General features: G+C 42.7%; 1 protein-coding gene across 2 annotated transcripts; it reads right to left on the bottom strand.

The window, feature by feature from the left end:
• Positions 1-649: 649 nt before the first annotated feature.
• Positions 650-19,680, bottom strand: RIC3 (RIC3 acetylcholine receptor chaperone). Of its 2 annotated transcripts, none has more exons than XM_056353739.1 (6): positions 19,455-19,680; positions 11,982-12,205; positions 10,623-10,701; positions 8,438-8,531; positions 2,312-2,457; positions 650-1,209 (listed from the first exon to the last, which is right to left on the bottom strand). In XM_056353739.1, exons 1-6 carry the CDS (start codon positions 19,600-19,602, stop codon positions 716-718), a joined length of 1,185 nt encoding a protein of 394 aa, XP_056209714.1. In that variant the 5' UTR covers positions 19,603-19,680; the 3' UTR covers positions 650-715. The 2 variants fall into 2 exon arrangements, with proteins under 2 accessions (XP_056209714.1, XP_056209713.1); XM_056353738.1 differs by having other exon boundaries at positions 2,312-2,460; positions 19,455-19,679.
• Between the last annotated feature and the right edge of the window lie 3,665 nt (positions 19,681-23,345).

Raw genomic sequence — 23,345 nt, 5'->3', positions numbered from 1 at the left:
GGGAGTTTCACCGCAGCTATGGCAAAGACAAAGAACAACTCTAAACACTTCAGCCTTGCTCACGCTCTTTGTGCAGCACGACATAGATTAGGGTACTGGTGCTGCAGCATGGAGTGAGCTGGGCAGTGGGCTGGGGTAGCGTATGAATTCTGTGGATTGTAGCAACAACAGTTTCTTGGGTGTACAGCAGCAATGATGCATCAGTCACGTGTGTGACTGTAGTCTGCTCTGCAGATCAGTTAACATTCAGGCAGGAGAAAGAAGGCATCCTTTTCCTCCAGCTTCCTGGTAATCTCATAACTATATAGGGATTGGATTAATTTTCATAACTAGTAGCACACAATCATTTTTGAGAAAGATAGAAGAGACATTTGGTTAACTCTGGGATGACAAAGGGCAAAACTGAGGACTGTTTCTTCAGAATTAGAAAGTAAAGAATCACAAATACCTGACCTGCATAATCTGCCCCAAGATACCAGTCTCCAAAAAGCAAGGACAAAGCGTTGCTGGCAACGTCATGGTAAGCCACGACAAGACTGCATGGAAGAGGACACTGGCTTCCAGTTCAAGTAGATGATGTGACTGATTTGGTACCACGGGAATGAAGCTGCTACAAGAAGATGAACACAGGGAAGTCTTCACTGGGAACTAAAACCACACAAATGACAGTTTATGACCTCTACATTCATCATCTAGGTAACATCTACTATTGTCCTTACTGCTCAAGTCCTTTTGTGTTGCGCTTTCTCAGTGTGCCTGTTTCATCCGAATCACTGGCCTTCTGCTTCTTCAGGACTGCATTTTCATCTTCCGACTCCACAGACAGGTCCTCTTGGGGTGACTCTTCTGCTTCGCTGCAGCTCTCGTTGTGGAATCCAGCATTCTCTGCTATAACAGCAGGATCATCACCCTGATAACAACAGCAGCACTCCTCGCTGCTTTGGCTATGATGAAGGTCCCCCTCCTCTTCGCTGATGCCAGTGACCTCGTCCTTTTTCTGCATTAAATCATGACCGCCCCTTCCCATGGTGAGATCCATTAGCAGCGTTTCATTGCACAGATGTTCCTCATCTTCTGTGCCCTCCATTCTTTCTGCCAGCTCTTCTGCAGAGGGCTGGCTCGGGTCAGGGTAATCTACAAGGATTGTGTCCTGTTTGCGCTTGAAGCAACCAGAATTGTCATAGACAGGATAGGTCTCTTCTGGATAACCTTAGGAATAAAGTGATACGCAGCTTGAAGTGTTATCAGAATTTAAAAGCAGTACTGACTTCAGTGGTGGATGCACAAGTTTGTCAGAACAGCTGTTTTTAGCACTGCCAGTATGAGTGTCATCTATTTAATGCCATGTAAATGTCACAGTATTAAATCCATAGCGAGAATGTGCAAAACATGACTTCTTGGGAGATAATGAGAAAACTCCACTTATTTTTAGGGAACCAGGATATCAACCCTGACTTTCAGGAGTGACTATCTTAGCCTTGCTGAAAGCTATGGCAGACTAACAGGTGAAAATTGCATGTCTTATATCTTTAAATAGATCCTTTTCTTTTTGTTTCTGCCTACAGACTGAGTGAAGACTTTCACTATAAACAGCATTATTTATGAAGCTGAAAAAAACAGGTATGTCAACGACTTTGTGCATTTCATTTTAGAAAATGCATCATGAACTTGACTTCAGAAAACAGAGCTTGAGGCCACTGTTTATGCTTTAGGTTTTAGATCATTTTTGAAAGCTTCTTAAAGAGCAAGGAATTAAGTCTGCATTTAAAATTATAATAGTGAGCAACTCAACTAGGATATCTTGAAAACACATTTATGTAACAAGTAAGCATCAAGTAACAGAAAGGACATAAAAATAAAGAATTTTTAAAGGACAGGCTTCCTGCAGTTGGCTTTTATAACACTGGAGCAAAGAAAGAATGACTAATCAGTAGTAAAGTTATCCAAAACATATTGAATCTGATTTCCAAGGGGTTTATGATTTTGCATGAAATCTAGCTCAGCAAGGAAAGGGAAAAATAGAAACCTTCCGCAGCCAAGACCCAGCAGCAGATGGAGCATATGTGAATATTCATATGCCACTTTTGGCAGCAGATAGTGTAGTGTTTACACTAAAGGGAATGCTGGATGCTTCAAAATTTATGTTCTTTCTATTATGGTTGGAAAAACAAACCATCTCTTGGAAAGTTTTGAAAACTGACTTCTGAAAAGGAAGGATAAAGCTAACAACATTTTTTGAAAGGATCAGGGACTAAGTAATCCTTATTCAATTTTTCTCATCAGAGTAATGGTAAGAAAGGCTCTTGCTTACCTTCCCAATCCTCCATGTAAGGAGCTTCTTCAGCTTCCTTCTCAGGAGAGATGCCATCTATGAATTTTCCTTCCTTCATAACTCTAGTAATTTCCCGGAGTTGCTGAAGTAGCCTTTTTTCCTGGTCTGTTGTAACATTCTGAGTCCTGCTAGAAAATATTAGACACCAGTATTCAGTCCGCTATTATTACAAACTACTAACAGAGTTTGAATCCAACTGTTTGGTCCATCCCAGAAGCACTGTCTGAGGAATCCTGGCTGCAGTATGATCACTATAATCATCTACCTGCATGTGGTCTGCACTTCAGCTCAGTATAAAGGTTTATATCCATTTATATCCATTTATCCAGAAAGCCTGAAAATTTAAAACAGGTAAAGGAAGGCAGGTACAGCCAATGTGAGCGCAAGATGAAAGTGGCACACAAGTAAAGTTGTGGTGCAAAAGACACTAGAGAAATTTAGGTGAGAATTAGAAGGTCATGCCTTGCTTGAAGCATTGTAAGAAAATGCAATTCAGAACCTATGCAACATTTAAAACAACTTGTGGGGCTGATCAAAACGTCTCACACAGACATTAGTCTCAAGAGTCTAGTAGTCTCTTATTATGACCATTAAAGGTATTAAATGTTCAAGGCCTCATTAAGAAATTTCAGTTGCACAAATCATCATGTTATTATACCCTGTCAACAATGCTGCCTGGAGGGGAGCTGGGAGGAGAAACAGGAAGGAAGATTTAAAAATGAAAAGGTGTTACATTTAACTTGCCCTTTAGAATTAGAGGGAGAGTGGGAGAGGACTGAGATTTTTATCCAGTTAAAAGCTAACTCTAATTCTGACTGGTTCTACACTGCTGATTCTAGTAATTACTACTGCTCGGGTAATGCAATTACTTACTGTTGTAACATAACTGCTTCCAACAGATAAGATCATGTAGTTATTACATGTTATTTTCTCTGGAATAAACAGCCTCCTAAAAATCTAATGGACAAAAAAGTTGTATTCAGAGGGTGGTGATCTGAGCTCTACTACCTCAGCAAGTCAGAATAAGACAGACACTGGCTGTACCCGGGGGTTAAAACAGTTCTGACTGTTGTTCTTGTTTCATCTTGAGTTTCAAGGCGTTCTTGACCAGGTGTTTGATCTCTGCGTAAATGCCAGCTCAAGGCTCTCAGGGGACTGAGGAACTACTCCAGTGCTTTTCAATCTCGCCACGTTTTAGGCAGGACCTATTAATGCCCCTAGTTACTCAGAAAGGGTGGCCCTCAGCATGCACAGAATGCTGAACTGCAGGCGGTATGTGAAGTCAGACAGATGACCTCTGGTGATCTCCAGACCATCAGACAGACTATCTCCAGGCTTAGACAGCTAGCTGCTCAGTGGATCTTAGGGGTGAGATGGGAAGACGGGAGCAGGAAAGATATCAATGACTTTGGAGTTAGGTGATCAGTATCTACCTAAACCTTGTTTCAGGCACCTGAATTCTCATAAGCGTGAAAACTTGCAGTGTCCATCTTCAGTTTTTCCTCTAACTGCCATGACTGCAGCAGCACTTCATTAGGCACTTTGTGCTACTCTACATATACGGGACTGATGCTCCACCAAAAGCAGCAGTCATACTGGTTTAAAGCCAAAGAGATTAGCATCATACTGCTGGTTTGTGCGATGGTGATCAAAGTGCTGACCCTGGGCTAGACTTCGTGCACAGCTGCACGCACAGCTGCCTGTAACTGAACTTAGCTCAGGAGCAGGCCCACTGGTTTCATTAGCAGCTAACCAGATTAATTTGCTTGACTGAGATCACAAGGCTAAACATCACTTCCCTGTCGTTCCCCTAAGGGGCACTTTGCCTCACAGTTTGAAAACCTGATACCAGCCCCAATGCTATATGGAGGTCGCACCGAGTCCCCTCGAAGTTGCAGTGGCAGTTTGTTCCACAGAACAAGCGAAGGCGTGAGACAGCATCTTCTCAAAAGCCTGGGCTATGCAGATTGTAGAATCTGAGATGTGAATTAAGAGGCACACAAAAAGAAATGGTTTCATCAGCTAGCTGCCTTTGACAGAAGCTGTAATAGACCTGCCAAACTAATCCTCCTTTTATAGACAAAAAGTGTATGTAATTTGAATATATATCATCTGGATGAAGACAGAGAGGCCTATCTGCTTAGCACAATGGGGAGATATGTTAGCTCAGATAATAGGATCAATCAACGCAGCTGCATTACTGTGGCATTTCATATAGGAAAATTCCTAATATGCTGGACACTCCCATTAGAAAGCACTACTGCCTTACTGCAACACAAGGGCTCTGTGTTTCAGAGTACTGCTCCTTCATACACCTTGCTTAAAAGAAATTTTCCCTCTAGAGAGAGAGAAACCAAAGCCCATGCACTATTTCTACTTCATTTAAGGCCTCTAGGAAGACTTACTGTAGAATGCTGGCAATGTGTAAGACATCTGGCTGCCTGCATATGGGAGATTTACCAGAGTAAAATGCACTTATGAATACTAAGAGGACAACAGATGCAAAAGGTTTACAGTGTAAGAAAAGGTCATTATTTTTGCTCTGTGTGTTTGTACCTCCAACACACCTATTACTTTTCATAGTGGCAATGCTTATGTTTTGTAAAGTCCCAAAGTGCTCACTAAGAGGTAAAGTAAAGGTTTCTTATCCTTACACTGAGATGAGAACATTTCCCAAAGAGCTATCATGACTGCAGTGGAAATCCGTAACCTAACGTGGTATCTCAGACATGTCAACTGGTATTTTTTTGCTTCATAAACTTAAAAGAATCTCTATTAAATTGCAGGTATAGCCCAAAAATGGCACCCCACAGAGTACAGCCTCTCACTCACTCTCTCCTCCATATCACATTTGCTCAGTTTATGGTAAACACTTCAGTTTTTCCAGCTGACAGTCTGGTAAACAGGACTTTAAGAACAAATAACTGAGCTGCATTATTTCTCTCTCTAACCTAATTACCAGACATCAAGATTTTTTTTTTTACAAGAGCGTACTGTACAATACTCTCATTGAGAAAAATATTTACAAGTATTCTTCAATTTAAAGTGGTTTCAAAATGCCGTATTTTACAGACAGTGGTGAAAAGAATATGGGTAACAAAGACATCTGTGAGAATGGGTAGGGAAACCTTTTTTACCCATTATATGACTGTCCCAACATCGAAACACTCTGCTAAAAGCCTGGAAAAAAGCAATATACATGCTTTTAATGCAGAGAGCCCTATACAACCATTGATCAAGTCGTTATTTCTGAATCGTCACATTCCCAGCAAGGTTCCTCATCTCTGCTGACAGACGCTGGACTATGTTCAGGTCTAAATTTAGGAAGCAGAGATACTGAGGTCCCCCTCAGTGATGAGATGTGATGATAAATTACAAAACTGCATAATCTGAATTTATAACCTGTTGAAAAAAAGAGCTGGGAAGAGTGCTAGATTTTCTCAGAGCTATGAATCATTATATCCTTAGGCACTATGTGCTTACCCATTTAAGTGTGTGCATTAGGTAACAATTATCTTTATCCATCTCTTAGTTTATGTTTGGTTATGTTGCTGAGGACCCAGACAGGTAGATCCTTCTTTCTCTTGCTTTCTCTACCTTGCTTCTAGTCCTTTCTAATACATGCCACAACCTACTAAAAGTATTTTTCTTGTACTTTCTGAAAGCTTTGCATTTCTGCAAGGGGCTTTCTGTACTTAAGGCTGTAGCAATTCCAACTGGTACGCTAGTTTGGAAGGAGGTCTCCTTGGTTGGTTTGGAGGTTGGTCTTCAAACCTCATTAAAACAAAAGGGAATCCAAGTTTCTGCCTGCCTACCTTCTACAACACAGGGCAGGACAGTATTAGCTATCCCATCTGAGAAAACCAGCTAATAGTATTGAGAGATCTTCCACCCTCACTTCACTCAAACGCTTTTGACAGAAAAAGAAATGAGCAGGACAAGCCACAGCAAGAAAACACATACACTTGCTACAGAAGAAAGCAGAATAAAATCATACAGCACACTATGTGTTATTCCTTTGAAAGAGGATTTCTTCCTATGGTATAGTATTATCTGAGAATAAACTGTCCTTCCAAACTTATCTGGATTTCAAAAGCAAAGGTTTTTTTGACAAAAATATACAAAATTAGAATGTCTTTGGATTCTAAGAATCTCCACCAGAAGGAGGAAGCCAGGATGAATCCTGGAGCAGTTCAGCCAGAATGCTCCTGAAATATAGTGAGAGGACACAGAGGCATGAGCTCAGATCTCAGCACTATTACAAACACTGTGTGCTACAGTGATACATTGCTTTTTGTGACAATGCAAAATACATCCTTTGGTTTGTTTACTAATACTTCACTTGGCAGGCTGGGAGTCACTTTGCCACATCTAGCATAATGGGCCATGGTCTCACCTGGCGTCTTTCAGCATTAGTTTAATTTTGATACGGGTTGTTTCTTTCTCTGCCTTTTCTGTTTTAAGGATTTCTGTTTAAGTGCATGTTAATAAATGGTGCTCAAGTAAATTTGTTCTCTTCCTCTTTCCTTTTTATTTAAATCTATCAACATCCAGATCGAATAAGCCTAGCACTGTATTCCGTACTTTAATCACACTTTCTAATCATACATTTTGTTTTAAGACATTCATCCAGTATTACCGAACTTAAGAGTATCACAGTGTAGATTAAGAAAGCTTCAAAGTCTGTGTGTATTTGAAAAACAGTTATTTACTCCATCTAGAGGTACTCTTCCCCTTCTCTTTAGAGGCTACATATAAAATTCTGTATTAGATTCATATTCTGATTTCCCCTGAGGCCTTTAGATCCATCTATATAAATAGTTTGGTTGAACAAAGAAGGGAAGTTCTACTAAATAGAGGCTCTGAGCCAGTAACACAGAGTGCAACAAATACTGGATCAGACCCTAAATCCATTTTCTCAGCAAAAAAATATCCTATCCTGAGTGTCAGCACAGTATCTGGGCAGCTCATAAGCCTATTTCTGGCAGCTTAAAGCTATGCATAGAGCACTGTGTTAGCTCTACAAAACAGAGGTGAGTAATAGCCAAAATAGTATCCTTCTGTTTCACGAACCTAAGCAGGGCAGCTTAGGGGTTCTCCTGCTGGAGCCTGGCCTAACGCAGGCAAGGCTGGCACCTTGTCTTGCTGAGATGAGTGCAGCCGCAATACAGGGCAGGTGCAACGTGGGAAAACTATACACTCAAAGAGAATGTGGTTTGAAGCTTAAATGAACATAAGGTGCACGTTTGGCACAGAACTGTTCCTGCAGAATGGGTTAAAACAAGCACTGGCTGGTCCAGACAAAGTTAACATGCGTTTCAACCTCAACAGCTATCTTTTTTGCTTGCAAACATCATTTCAACGTTCATGGTATTTAAATTTTCAAACACTGCAGTTACACATTATCCTATCGGTGTGTTGTTACACTCCTTCTGAAAAACATATAGACCAGAGTTTCTTTATAATGTAGAATAGCAATCTCAGATTTATAGCAAACATTAACAAACATAATATTTTTTTAAATCCTGATTTTGCAACTCTTTTTTTACTTTTATATTTAGAAGCAAATGCATGGATTTACTGGTTACAAGGTGGAACCAAGTTATGGAATCAGATTATTATACAAATCTGCCCTTAAAAAAGTATTTTATGGATATTCTAACAGGCATTTCCATAGATTATAAGAGCACTTCCATTTAGAAAAATAATCCATAGAACTGGAAAATAACATAAAACAAATGGCTTGCTTAGGCATCATTCAGAATACTACTTTGGTCACGTAAGCCAGGTTGTTTCATATACTTTAAATGTAGACATTTTATTTTCTGTTTACACAGACCTGTCATTACCTTCCAAATAACACACTGTACAAAGGGGGAGGGGAGGGACAGTTGCTTTTCTGTTTAAGGAAAATGATGTTGGAAAAAATTATTTTGAAAACAGATGCTGGAAAGACAAAAATGGCAGAACAACAAGTGTGATGTGTAAAATCAAATCCCTACAATGTGAAATAGCAATCAAAATGCTATTTTAATATAGCCAATGTAAGTTTAATTTCTAATCAGAGCAGAATCTCTCCTTAAAATGCTGTAATTTGAAACATACCTGTCATAGTTAGGTCCCACTCTGTTGATTAATTTTTCCATAGCTTCTTCGGTCTCTCTCAGTTTTTCCTGGAGTTGAGTGAGCTCATAGTCAGCTGTAAAGCGAACAAAATCCCAAGATCTGTCAGTAGGAGCTTTGAAAATGTACCATGATCACAGGTAGCATATGCTGCACCAAACCAAACTGGCTGTGAGGAAACTAACACATGCAGCTTAAAGAGTTCTACCTACTTTTCCTGGTATAAGAAGGTGAAGACTATTGCCAATGGTAATAAGCCACACAGAAAGCACTTTCTTTCAATGGCTCCCGAGCAACCTCCCAATATACGGAGTGAGTAGGCCACTGTAAATGCCATGGAGATTAAAATTAGGGAGAAGAAAATACCTTTTGGAATTTCCCTGTTAAGTCCTTCGAAAAAAAGACAAAGGGGCACCTGAGCATTTTCTAATGAGTCTAAGTTTGAGAAACTGTACCTTTATCAAAAAGAATAAAATTCATGGGCCTGGTGGCATCCAACCCTGCACAGGTGTGCCAGAGTAGGCAGTGAGGGCTAACAGTCTGCCAGGCTTACCAGGATGAACAACAGCTAGCCACACAGTGTCTGTCTGGAGAGAAAAGCACAGTATTCCCATGGGTGCACTTTTTTCAAAAAATGTGTCAATAGTGCAACAGTAGACACACATGCATATGTGCAGGAACACCCGTATTTGCGTTAATTCAGCCAAAAGCGTTAACTGTAAAGATGCAACAGCATGTATGTCAACAAAAATCCTTGAGTTCCTTGTTTGGCTTTTGTAGCTCACGCTCAAAATTCTATTGCTGAGACTTCATTGTTCCCCACTGCCGGAAAAAAATGAAACCAGCCCGGGTTAGTTAAATACTCAGCTGCTAAGTGCACACGCATTTAAGCAGCACAAAGGCACAATGGAACTCCAACATAGCAGGAATGGAGAAAGCCATCCACAAACATCCTGCCTTTAGAAAGATCTCTATTCTGCAGAGAATGTCATTACTTACTTAATCACTGATGTAATTATTTTGCATGTCTGAGACTTTAAAAATAGAGGAAGGGAAACTGGCAAAGAGAAAGGAAATTACTTCCTCCAAGTCACTATGTAAGTGGTGACTCAGTTTTCAGGTTCCTAGCCCAGTGACTTGTCCCTTGCTCTGCTACAGCTTGCCGTGAATCCTTTGGGAATACAAAGAGCTTTAGAAAAAGGCAGAGTAATTTCCATCACCAGTTCTTCGCGTTACAACGACGGTAAATGTTTAACTTACTGCGAAGTTAGTTTCTCTTGCCAACCATTAGAGGAAAAAATACAATTATTGTTGCTAATAAATTGCACAAAATTGCCAGGCACAATGCAGTGCAAGTACACTGAAAATACAATCTACAGCACTGAGTACATTAGGTATTCCTAATATATGCATTAATGTCAAGATAATTACAGATATGTTAAGAGAATTATCTTACTGCCAGCACTTTCTGTAAAGCCCTAAGTACTTTTCTTTCCTTTTACAATTTAGCCAGCTAAACACAACACATTTAAATAATATTATGGTAACTACCCATCTGATCTTAAATAGTAAGCTTATGAATTTATCTAATAAATGTCTACAAATAGTTGGATCTATCCCACCGATGCTTAGGTAAAATCAAAATAACATTTCAGAATACTCTTTGCTTACTTTATTGCACTCATGAAACCTTTAAGCATTGCAAAAAGAGAAGGGAAAAAGTAGGGAAGTGTCTGGTGATGGCGAAGAATTCACAAATTCAAAAAAATTAAGCTAGCTTTTAATATCTTTATATACTACTACTAGAATATTACCGATTATAGAATAATTATAGATGGACATCCTATTACCCATTTTTAATCATTAGCTACATAGCTTTTCAGCAAATCCGTGCAGTTAATTCAGTGAACCTCATGAAAAGCCATTGCTTCCAGCAGGGCTTGGGATCAGGCTACTATCGCAGAGTCTCATTAGCTGAATGAGATTAGAAAGAGACTGTGCAGTAATTCACTTTAATTCTTGCTCACTCCAACACAGAAGCTTCTGGCTTGCTCTTTACAGGGGGTGACAGCAGCTTTACAGTGTGCCCAGAACCTGCAGAACCCAATTTGACCATGCGTCTACAGAGTCAGCAGCTACACAGATAGAACTCAGAAGTCATACTCACTGATCTTCCTCTTCATGTTTCCAGGTGCAGCAGTAGGGCATTTCCGCTCTCCAGCAGCAGTTTTTCCCTTGGAAGCCAGCTGATGAGTGAAAAAAGATGACCTTTCTATGAGTTACTACAATAGTAGTATGTAAGCCCCAAAGGCAACAGAAAAAATGATAGAAAACTAAAATATACCAGAAAGTAACCATGGAAAAGCACGCCCAGCAGCAAAACCAGACAACCATGAAAGATGCCTGGGAGATCTTGCCAGCTGAAAATTCCTGAAAGACACTTGGCACAAATGATATTTTTAAGCATAGTGAAAGCATAACTCATCAAGAATAATTTCATTTTAGAATGTTTATCTGTTCCACTCTCCCTGCATATAGGATTGAAAAAAATGCATCGGGCAATTATTGTGAAATAAAGAAAAGGTTCTGAAGGAATTATATGTGACCCTGCTTGCCCCTCTTGCAATGCTTTCTGCCACTATTCCTTACCAACTTTGTACCTGCAGCAAAGATAGCAGCTGGCTCTGTAAGGAAGCTGCAGGCTCTCCGTTTCTTTTGCCTTCTCTGTGTTTGACCAGTTCAGTCAATTCACTATGTTCTTGCCTGTCTCTATCCAGAGCAGGCTCAACTGTCTGGACACCGCTCAGTCTGGATTCAGTCCCCCACTCAAAGGAAAAAGCATCTGCACAAGTCCCCTTGTCCCTCCTCCCATACAGCTGACTGTCATCCCCTACATGCAAGTCACATCTGTGTAACACAAAGCTATGCGGAGTTCAAACCATGTGTGAAACACTGGAGGGGAATTTGGGCTGTGCTTTTTCAAACTAGCTTTCAACCAGTTCCTCAGCTGGGGTAGTTCCAGCCTAGTCAATAAAGCCTTACAAACTCCCATTCTCCAACAACGTGGTGCTTTTGTTCCAGAAGCTAAGCTGTAACTGTTCTCTCTCTCCCACTTTAAATGCATAACACAATACGTGACATGAACAGTATACATAATATGTAGTCATACATAAAAGAAAAGAATACTATATGTACATTCAAAATTAATCTAGCATTGTTCTAGACACACCCATCTTCCAGGGGGAAAAGAAAACCCTTAAAAAAACCTGTAAGAGGTCAGAGGCCAATATAGGATGGCAGCAACCCATCCCTGCATTCTTAGCCACAGTCTTCGCAAAAACCACAGGATACACCAAACTTTGAACCACCAGTCAAAGGTCCAGCATAAGCATAACATAATAATAATATGTTACTAAGCATAAAATAACAGCTGAAATGGAGCCAGGTACAGAAATGGGACTATCATTTCTGTTTTGAGGTTTTTTAGCTGTTATTTTCCTGACTTTGCTATTTATGTTGGTCTTACCTTAAATAAAATGTACAGGATATATAAGAAGATGCCAAATCCATATATAGGGATAATCTGCCCCACAAGACCTCTTCCAGTTCCACCAGTGCTTCCACCACCACCTCCACCTGCCTTGGCTTTGGCAACTGCTTCAGCAAGGTGAGACCTTGGAAAATGAGGGGCAGCTCGGCTGTCAGGAGTGGCCTGGTAATGCATCCTCGGTGGAAAGCGATTCAGCTTCCCTGAAAAAAAACCCATAACCATTATTTTTCTTCCATTACTTTTCACCTTTTTACATGCAGCCTAAAACTGCAGCAGATACAGTTGACCTATTTTTCCTACTTTTAAATGCACCACCAGTGATGAGTAAGAGTAAAGTAACGTCTAAATACTATGTCTGTAAACTCAGTCCTCAGATTAGGACTGAGTTTACAGATACATATGCAGTGCTAGGACTTAGGTATGCACAATTACTCTCTTGATTTCAAGAGCTGGCAGGGTAATTAACAAAACATGGATTTTAACAGGTATATATACTTGTCTAAAGACCCTATGAATCAGCACCCCTAACAGGATGAAAACCCGAACTTTTACTTCCAGTTCTCTTCACAAAAAAATCCCAACAACATACCAGTTTACTGCTGCCAGCCTGATATTTCAATATTACACAGAGGCACGTTAATGCACGAATCACTATCCATCTAACATCCTGATACATGACTGCAGTGTTTGCACAACAGAGATTTTTGGCTGCTGCTGTTAGTATTTTACCTGATTTTATCAAATGGGTTATGAAAGATAAAGAAAAGTGGTGGCACCTCAAACTGTTCTTCTTAAAAGGTGTTAAGTAAGCAAAAGAAAACAGGAGACTGAATATAGCTTGGGACATACTTTCTTTGGCATTTCAGAGGGGGAAGAAAGGGTCGCAAGCCTTGGAAGAGGGAAGGATAATTTAAAACAAGAAAGGGGAGTGAGCATAAATAGATGCATGGATGCTAGAGTAAGACTGCAGAGAGCCTGGATCCGTGCTGCGGACAATTTCATTCAACTGGAAGGCTCCAGAATCTCGATAGATCTAAGCTCATGCATTAATCTATTTTCTTGCTGCCATCAATTCAACAACTTTGCCATGAAATTCACTATTTTACTCCTCCGTGTACTTGGCATCCTGCTTTCTATCCCCATAACCAGCTTGGACTTGCACCTGTACTCCCTTCCACTGACTGGAACTGAACAGAATTACTCAGCTACTCTGCCACCGAGTCTGGCAATGGGAGACATTGGATGGAAGCACCAGAGATGGGGACTGCCAGGCCAAGCTGCAGCTCACGCCCAATGCCAGCTGCAGAACTCCCCCTCCCTGGCACGCAGCAGGAATGCTGGGCAGCCTGGACACTGCTCACTGGCGCTGGGGCAGGCTACATGCACTTGAATCAAGCAAATGAAAAACAGGTTTGAAATAGCATGGAAAATAACTAACTTTATTTCTGTGATTACCCAGCTGCAAATATTTTTATGAGAAGCAAGACGAGAAAATCAGATTAAATTAACATTTGCTCTTGCTAGGAAACACCATCATAGGCAGCTAAATTCCCGAGCACAGAAATTACAGTAAATGCATGTTAGGAAGTGATACCACCAATTTGTGAAGTTCTACTATTAAAAACACATTTTTCTTGCAGGTGATGGCATACATTCTTTGAGTGCTCCAGGCTCTAGTGAAACTGCCCACTTATACCACCACTGACCAAAACCACTCTCAGATTAGCTCAGGCTTAACTTTGAGGAAGCTGTTTTCATGCACCTTTAGTGAATTATTCAAATTCTGTGATGGAAAGCATAGCTATTTACCAGAAAGTCCCACTACTCCAGCAGGAATGCCCTGTAGCAGTAGGTCACTGTGGAAACAAGTGTGATGTGTAGAGAGCAGCATCACTGCCGTGGGGATGAAACAGCAGGGTAGATAAACCTTTGTAAAACATCTTACACTCTTGCCAAGATTCTTTATGAAAAAAAAAGAGGTGAAGCAAGCAGAAAATAATTGACAAAGGTGAAACTGTATTTAAAGGGAACAGTTCTCTAAATTATCCACAAGGCCTTGTTTGTGCTTTAAAAGAATCAATTCAATTAAAGATAATCAGGCCAAGGGGACACATACTAGTCATTTCATTATGAAAATAATTTTAAAGGGTATTTTCATGGCTCTTGCTTCTAAATCTTCCCTGTTTATTTTTAAACTTTTACAATTATTTCCTTATAAAAATATAATTTTCCATAGCTTTTTATAGCAAATGTACTGCAAGTTATAGAGGAAACTGATGGCACAAGCAACTTAAAAGCAACATATGCACACAGCTGTCAAATACACAGTGTATAAATGGAAAGGCACAGCAATTCAGGTGCCACTGTCAACTGAACAAGATACCTTCTGCTACTGCAAACCCCAACACCCTCGCACACGCACCGGTAGGTGACATGACTGGATTCCACATTTCCAGGGATGAAACACCACTTTCCAATGGAGATGACAACATATTCTCCACCAATAAAATCAAGTGATGCTTCTACACGAGCACAGGATAGCACACGTCAGCCCTTGTTTGCTGCACCATCCGGTTGCCAGTGCTGATGGTGAGTACTTCAACAGGAGATTTTCCATGCTGTGGGCAGCACAGACAGCTAACCTCCATTTAGCTTTGAAGGGTGCCACAGTGCTGCTCTGCTCTTGAAAGTTTCCCAACTCCCCTGGGACAGCCCAAGGGCTGCGTTCACACAGACCTGACAGCTGCACGTCCTAACTCCACCAAATACACCCTACCTGGCTCTGCAATCTTTTTACCCAAGGTTTACTCAACATATTTAACAGTTTGTTAGTTTTAGTGCTTCAAATCAACTTTGCAAACCCCTACAGGGCAAGCAGAGCACATTTTGCCTAATCCTGTCCCTTCAGTAGTCCAAAAACTTAATTATGCCCCAGGTAATGTTTGTGTTGTTTAAGAGACTGTAGGTTTTTGAATGTAGATGAAGCCCTTAATAGCAGTATCACGGTGGAATTATTGTGGATTTTTAAATCTTTTAACAATATTAACACTGAACTGAAAAAAGCAGATCTTAAAAAGTGTATCTACATACTTCATACTGTATAGCACACCTAATAGAACAGCCAACCAGCTGATGATATTCAGACCATCCAAATATCTTTTTCCCAAGAAAGCTGTTACGTGCTCTACCTAATGGGGTTTAGGAATTGCTACTAAGCCCAACCTGACTATTTATAAAGTGTTTTAGACTTCAAGCTATTGTACAATTCAGCAAATCTTAGTCTAGATAGTATGTCTTCCTGCAACATCTGACCAGCTGTAAAATGCTGGGTTACATACATGTATCATAAAAAAATAAAAGTTTGACATACAGTACATATGGGCTGTTGCTACCTAAGTTTGCACTGCGTTCATCAGGAGACCTATGATACATGACTTCATTTATAAAATGTGCATGATCTTCAGATCCCAGGAAGCGTAGGAGAAGGGTTACAGACAGGCAATGGCAGTCTGGAAAGCATGTGACTTGCCCAAGTTGACAGCAAAGCAAAGTATGCTGTTCTCGCCGCTCCTCAAATCTCAAAGCTGCTCCTCAGGGGCACAGCACCCACGGCTCTGCTCATGCTCTGCAGAAGGCACTTTGCCTTTTTTCTATGCTTGTATCCCAAAACCATGGTTACACTACATTGGTTTGGAAATGCTAAGATTAAATGTGGGTTTTTTCCAAGTTAGACAGTTCCTATTCCTTATTGCGCATGCAAAACCAACCAACCAAAAAAATACAGCCAAAGAACAAACCAGCTAGATGTTTTGCAAAAGCTTTAACTGAAAGAACACATGCCAGTGTGATATGGAACTATCCTCCTGCCTCAGCAATGCAAATTCCCGTCCTCAAACCTGTCTTCAAACTGTACCCCAACTCCCATGTTTACAGGTGCTTAAGTGCCCCTAAGCATTTGAAGATGACTTTAAACAACTTCAGCCCTGCTCAGCAGTGTATTTTCATAAAAATTTATCTTTGTGCTCTCTCTCTCTTGGGGCAATGAGATTAATTGGCCAAAGGTTTCTAAAGCTGCAAGTGCCAACACACAGAAAGACACCCAGACTCCATGATAAAGTAACCTGATCTCTAGATGGAAAGTGTCCTTGGTTTTCTTGCATAGTCTCCCTGTTTGGTGTAATAGCTTAGAATGATCCATACAGAAACTGTTTTCTTGACATTTAATCTAAATTCTCTTTCAAGCCACTCTACCATATCTGCTGCTATTCCATAACACCCTCTAATTTCCCCAACACCTCTGTTCCCAGAAAGCCCAAGTAATTAATCCTTTTTTATAACACTACACGGTCACATTCAGTTCATTTTCGAGGTCATTCTCCATTTCAGTATTATACACTATCACAACACCGACATTTAAGATTTTTTACATGTGCAGTGATTTATATTTTTCTTTCCTAAATCTGTGTAGAAATACTTCTCATCCTGGCAGACAGTGAAACATCAAGATGTACTAGACAAACAGTATACATTCATTTAGTTCTTGCTCTTTTACTCACATTTACAAAATAGCTCTAGCTGGGTTCTCAACAACACAGCTTTAGAAATCCACCCAAGAAAGGTTAGAAGGAATAACAGTTTTGAAATCCTTACTTTAAACCAGTGCACAGGTGTTTTTAATGGACACAGTCAAACGCCTGAACATTTCTGATTAAATACTGCAGGTGGGAGGTTAAAAAGGAAAACACAAAACCTACCCAAAACAGAAACATCTTAATTTTCTTCAGTAAAGACATCTGCAAGCATCTGATGTGCACATTGCACAAATCCAAGCTGGGCACAGACGTCACCTGAACACTCCTGTATTTCTCCTGTAAAACTGATGCGACTTGATTGTTCTTACTGCAGAATATACACCTATTGTCATGGAGCTGTAAGGTTTTTCTTAAACTACCAACTTAGAGAGTAGCTTTATGAAATGCATGGCATATATTTACGAACAATAGACTTAAAATTAATTTTTAAACTGCTAGTACCTCTTTTTTCCTCTTTTCAAAAATATTTAAAAAAAAAAAAATCTAATGCCTGTCCATGAAGTACACTAGAAATGTGATACATTCATAGTAAGTTCTTTAAGTAAGTTTTTTCATACACATTAAACTGTTTCTGTGAAAAAGAACTCCGTCTGAAAGATATTAAATTCTATAGGGCTATGCATACCATTTTCCTGGAAGAGACCTCTGAAAATGGCTTTATTAGAGAAAGCACTATCCCCATGCTTAAAGCCTGTTTCAATAAAAAGTCTTCTGCTAACAATGAGTTCTAACAAATGGTAGTAAACTTTAAGACTGTTTTATTCAGAGGCATTTTGCCCCCAAGACTACAATAAGCACTTTATTAACTTCAAGAATGACATGATTACTTCAAGCCTCTGAAACTTCTGTCAGGTAACTGCAGTTATCAGTTCACTGAAGAAGATGACTAATGACAGAGATATGAGTTGAACTGTTCCATCAAGATTTATTCTTCCAATAAAAAAATAACTTCAGGTGAAATAAAGTTTGGTCTACAGAGCAGGTGTAATGAAATTCTTGCTATCAAATTGAAAATATGGACTGTAAATTCTCATCTGAAATGGATCATCTGAGGTGAGGTATTACATCCAAAGCCAAAGACAGGTGCTTGGGGGCAACAGAGGAGCATGCTGAGTGCTCGCTCTGCACCAGGCACACACTAACTTGTACTGTACTGGCATCTCCTGCAGGATGATGGAAAGAGCATACCACACATTGATGATGGAAAGAGTATTTATATTACCTATTTTAACTGTTGCTGTGATTAGTCAACTTATGACAGCACTGCTTAAGGCAGGCTGTGCTAGAACAGATAGGAGCATCATTCATCAGACAGGTATCACTGAAAATAATTTGGGGGCAAGTTTTTTGTTGGGTTTTTTTTTAAAAAAACACCTAATTTTTCTGTCAGATCAATTCAAACCAGTCCACCCTGCAGCCAAAGAAAGAAGCACCAGAATATCAACTGACAACTGCCTAAGACCGCTCTGCTGTGGGAAAAGTTTGTCAAATACCCATCATCTGACGTCACCACGGGATCAGTCAGGAGGTGCACAGGTACCACCTCATAGAGAGCCTGCTCCCATCCCTGCTTCAGGCAGGTGACTCCACAGACCTAACCGAGCCCCCGTAACCATCTGCTGGGGGCCTTTGCAGGGCCCAGCACCATGCCCTGTACTGCTCTTTATGTGCTACCAAAAAAAACCAAAAAATCAGTGACCATTCAGGTTTTCAGTATTAAGAAATTCTGCAATTAAACTATAAACCTGTAGATCTACAGTGCTGATGAACCTATATTCAAGTTTCTTAAAGACTAAGAATACACACAGTAACCACGAAAGGGCAGCCACAATAGTCATAGATTTCAGTTCAACATCAAGACTCTTTCAGCAGTAACTTTAGCCTAAATGTCCTTAAAAACCCCCGGTAAATGAAATCAACATCACCCAAGCATACAGTCACGTAAGAACCAGGCCGCCGGAAGAATACATAAGATAAAGTCACTGAACATGAGTGCCTGTGGGACAGCATCCAGCACAACCTCAGAGTTCTCTGCCTCACCCCCACCTTGCAGGCAGCCCTGGGCAAAACTTCTCTGCCAAGTGCTAGGGCTATGATACTAGTTACCTTCCTGAGGTGCCCTGCAGAGAAAACCAACAGTAAAAGGCAATGGGCATAAAAAGAACGAGAGATGCTTCCATGCACCCATTCCTCTAGAATTTAAGAGGCAGTACCCAGAGTGGGAGGGTGAGAAGGGCACAGCTCCAGGCTCTGAACACACCAGCACGGGGCACACACATTACCAGGAAAGGGGCATGAAAGCCAACTGTAAAATACGGTAGTAGGAAACTAAACAATGAAGATGATTCAAAACAACTTTTATTTCATACACCACAACAAAAGCATACAGAAAATAATAAAATAAGAAAGCTTTCAAATAAAAAGTGATGTCACAATGAAGGAAGAAAAAGTGGTGTGAGTATGTATCTTTTCAGTAGCTTTAGTACCTCACATTAAAAAAAAAATAAAATGAAACGTGGCAGATTTGAAACTAGGGTTTTTTGAAGGGAAAATAAAAAGATACATGAGCGAGAAGAGCGAACTCAGCCCTTGGCGCCACAGGCCGCTGAGGAGAGCGGGGGAGGGGCACACAGGCCAGGCCCGCCGGCAGCGGTGCCGCCCAGAGCCGCCCCGCCGCGCAGCCCAGGCCCGCTCACCCCCGGCGGCGGCACCCCCCGCCACCCACCCCCGCCCGGCCCCCGGGCCGCAGCCGGAACGCGGCGGGCCGGGCCGGGGGCGCTGGCGGCGGGGAGCCGGGAGCCGCCCGCCCTCGCTTCAGCGCAGCCGCCCGCCGGCGGGGCCCGCCGCGGCCTCTTACCCTCGGGCGGCGCGGGCGCTGCGAACGGCGCGGCCCCGGGCTCCTGCCTGCCGCCGCCCCGGGACAGGAAGGTCCGCGGCAGGAGGAGGGAGACGCAGAGCACCAGGCAGGACACCATGGCCACCCTGCAGCACGTCGAGTACGCCATGGCGGCGGCCGGACCGCCACCGCGCCGCCACCGCGCCGTTAGGCTGGGCGCAGGCGCGCGCAGGCGCCGGGCGCGCGCGGCAGCCGCAGGGAGGCGAGGGGCGGGAGGGGGGCGAGGGGCGGGAGGGGGGCGGGGGGCTGGTCCCTACGGACAGGGGCGCGACCCTGTTACAGATTTGCTAAAATCATTTTAATAGCAATATAGAGGAATAAGAAATATATTCTAATGAAACTAGTAGTTGCACAACAAAAGCTGCTATGAAATCCTCTGTACAGCCCTGTACCAAGGCTAAGAACTTATATTTGCTCAAAGAATGTAGGTATAGTAATTAGGTCATGTAACCATAGTTTGAAAGACATAATTAATGAAATAACTGATGAAAGAAGGAGTCTGTTTCTCTTCCTTTAACTTTCTCTAACAAGGGGCCTGTTTATGAGTTATCTAGATGGAGTGACTAAAAGAAACAAGAAGAAACAGATGGTCGACAAGGACATAAAATAGCTCAGACCGATAAGAACACTGCAAACTTGCAAGACCATCACATACCAGGCAAAAGGTGAAAAGTACACCATGAGGAAGACCTACGGTCTTCCTCCCAAAGATTACTGCCCACGTCCTGGAGACCCCTGCCCACAATTCTTGGAAGGGTTTGCCCAGGCCCGAAGGACTGATAAGCCGATTAACATAGGAAGCAAGAGTATGTTAATGATTTTCGGGAAATACTATGTTTGTGCATGAATACTTAATAAGTATGTATGAGTTCTGTATGAGATGTATGATTTTGAAACTTGGTGTGCGTTGGTCGTGAGAGGCCTCATTCACCCACCCGGCCATCAATAAAGAAGTGTCTGCTTATCTACATCACATTGGTGTTGATAAGTTTTTCATTCCGAGATTTCGGTAACAACCCGGCACGCGGCTCCCCCTGCACCCCGCCACCAGCCCTGCCAGGAGCGCTGCCATCCGGCCGGCGGGCAGGCACCCCGCAGCCTGCGGCGCCCCTTCTCCTCCCGGGCGGACAGCCTCACCGGTCACTGCCGGGCCCTGCTGGTGGCGGCCGGGGCCGGGCTGGGCGGGGGGCACGGCTGCGGCGGGACCCGCCGTGCCCTGCCGTGGCGAGCGGCGGCGGGGTGTCGGGTGCCCCCGGCCGGGGAAGGGGCTAGGGCCGTGCCCCCCGTGGCGAGCGGCGGCGGGGTGTCGGGTGTCCCCGGCCGGGGAAGGGGCTAGGGCCGTGCCCGCCGTGGCGAGCGGCGGCGGGGTGACGGGTGCCCCCGGCCGGGGAAGGGGCTAGGGCCGTGCCCCCCGTGGCGAGCGGCGGCGGGGTGACGGGTGCCCCCGGCCGGGGAAGGGGCTAGGGCCGTGCCCCCCGTGGCGAGCGGCGGCGGGGTGACGGGTGCCCCCGGCCGGGGAAGGGGCTAGGGCCGTGCCCCCCGTGGCGAGCGGCGGCGGGGTGACGGGTGCCCCGGCCCCGGTGCCCGCCGTGGGGCCGCTCCTGGCAGCGCGCTCGGCTTGCGGGGGCGGGAAAACTTCTTGGCTCCAGGAGCTGGCTGAGGAGGCCGTGGCTCAGCTGGGTTCCCCGTGAGGAATTCTGTTCCTCTGAGCACATGGGACAGGTGTAGAAAAGTCCAGAGCATATTTAAAATTAACTCTGTTTACAGCACCTATCTCTGAAATTTAAAAATTGTAAATGTGCATATGTTCTCACAAGAGAGTCTGAAATTTGCAAATTTTCAATGCATTTTATTAGGTTGCCGCTGTGCAAAGTTATCCTGAAACCACCACCTCCTTACTCTACTAACCAAAGATCGAAGAGAGAAGTTCACTGTTTGTACTCGTTCATTTTCACCGACTTAAGCAAAAAAACTGCCAGTCATGTCAAATTAATGTATATGGTTTTGTATTTCCATTATATTTATATTACACTGTGTTACTGTAGTTGAATTAGACTATTTTCCATGGGGTGTGGGCTGTGACTACTGAGTTTAACTGGCTTTACGCAAGAGCTACCCTTAATTAGACTTGAGCTGAGAGCAGAATTGCTTCAAATAACACTGCAGACCACTATGGCAGCAGAATACCACAGGCTCTAAAATCACTACAAAAGAGATATCTGCTGTCTGAACAGCTGGGAACCAGGCAAACAATTCCATAAATCGTTCCTACTGAGCAGCTCAGCCCTAGGGAGGCGGCAGCCCTTGGCCAGGTCCCACCAACCATTACCGGACTAACCTGTCTGGGCTGCCTCCTTCCACAGCTCCTTCACCCACCGCTCCTTCACTAGTTCTCCGGCACCTCACAGCAGGACTTGTGGGTGTCCCCCCTCTGCTCCTGGAAATAAGAACTGTGGGAACTCTTGGTGTCTGTGCCGCTTCCCTAAACTTGCCAGTAGCTCTTGATGCTGGAGGTGGCAAAGTTAACAGGTAGGGGCATCAAAAGGAGCATCACCTGGATCAGAAATGTGTCATCAGTCCACTGGCAACAAGTAAATTACTCAATCTATCATGAAAAATGTATCGTTCTCGCAGTGATGTGCTACCATGATGCACTACCGTGAGCAGCAGCTTTTGTCTCTTGGTAGAGGAGAAGCAGCTTTTTAGCAGAGTGGTGAGATTTTGCAGTTGCTTAGGACAGCCATCTTCAGCGTCTGATGGGGCTGAAGATGATACCCAAAGCATCAGTCCTTAAGGCTCATTTCAGGCAGGCAATAGGTCAGCAAGCTCTTTCCAAGCAGCAGACATTCACATTTGTCCACCAAGGCAGTCGATTCAAAACACTGGTGTCTGGGGGCTTCCTTGGTGGTTAGGTTTGGGTGAAGCAGTTTGCCTTTCCGCTCTTACCTTGTTCCTAAGAAGGTTACTGGAAGAAAAAAAGAATAACTGCTTCTGGCAGTTTTTTCAGTATTTTTCCCCACACCATTCAAAATCAAGGAGGAGTGGGGACATCAATATGCTACAATTAGCATTTTATGTGGAATCACTGGCTTTCTGATCCCAGCATAGGCGCTTGGTCCATGGCCACTCAAAAAGCCTGCAGCAGCTCAAAGCAAAGTGAGGAATTTAATACTGGGATTATACGTAGAGACTGCATAGTTGTAATGACTCTTCGTGAAGTCTTCAATCATCAAGACTTATGTTTATAAAAAGCAGGACCTGATAAAACCCATTTTTCTTCTAGAGTCAGATACAAATTTCCTGGGGGGGAAGCGTAGTGTGTGCATCTTTGGCTTCACAAAAAGGACACATCCAGTCCTTTGTGGAAGTTGCAGGGGAAATCCTTCTGGTTCAGCTTGCCATACAACCTGTCTCTAACTGCACAAAACGACCACGGAAAACGGCATCCTAACAAAGAAGATCAAGAGGATGTTACAAATTATTTTACTTTCTGGAAAGGGAAAAACCATAAATATATTTTGATCTGAATATGTTTCTCAGAACACAGTCTGAGTACCTTAAACACACCGATTGCTCACACGGGTCTCAAAAAGTTCAGCCTTGTGAAGTGGGTTTCACTCAATTTAGATTGCTTTGAATTTTGTTTGCCATCACGTAGGGAGAGATGTTTTCACAGAATTGTGTCATCACAAGTGCTAGTATTCATAAATAGCTTGATTTATGTTTCCAAACTGATATAAGTACAACCGGTATAGTATTCAAAAACAACACTTACATAGCAGAATACTTTCCAGGTAGTATAATAGATTTTCAGCAGGTATCAATAGCAATCTCCAACAAGTGATGCATTTT

This window comes from Falco biarmicus, chromosome 10, assembly GCF_023638135.1.
Source record: "Falco biarmicus isolate bFalBia1 chromosome 10, bFalBia1.pri, whole genome shotgun sequence".
Taxonomy (NCBI): Eukaryota; Metazoa; Chordata; class Aves; order Falconiformes; family Falconidae; genus Falco; species Falco biarmicus.
The sequence above is the reverse complement of the archived record's forward strand: the minus strand, read 5'-3'. Positions and strand labels throughout refer to the sequence as shown.

Bases quoted from the DNA above. Each gene is read 5' to 3' on its own strand.
- RIC3 (XM_056353738.1), bottom strand. From the start codon at position 19,602: ATGGCGTACTCGACGTGCTGCAGGGTGGCCATGGTGTCCTGCCTGGTG. The intron at 12,206-19,454 runs GTAAGAGGCCGC...GTTTTTTTTCAG, and splicing joins AGCGCCCGCGCCGCCCGAGG to GGAAGCTGAATCGCTTTCCA. The intron at 2,461-8,437 runs GTATGTTTCAAA...AATATTTTCTAG, and splicing joins GTGGGACCTAACTATGACAG to CAGGACTCAGAATGTTACAA.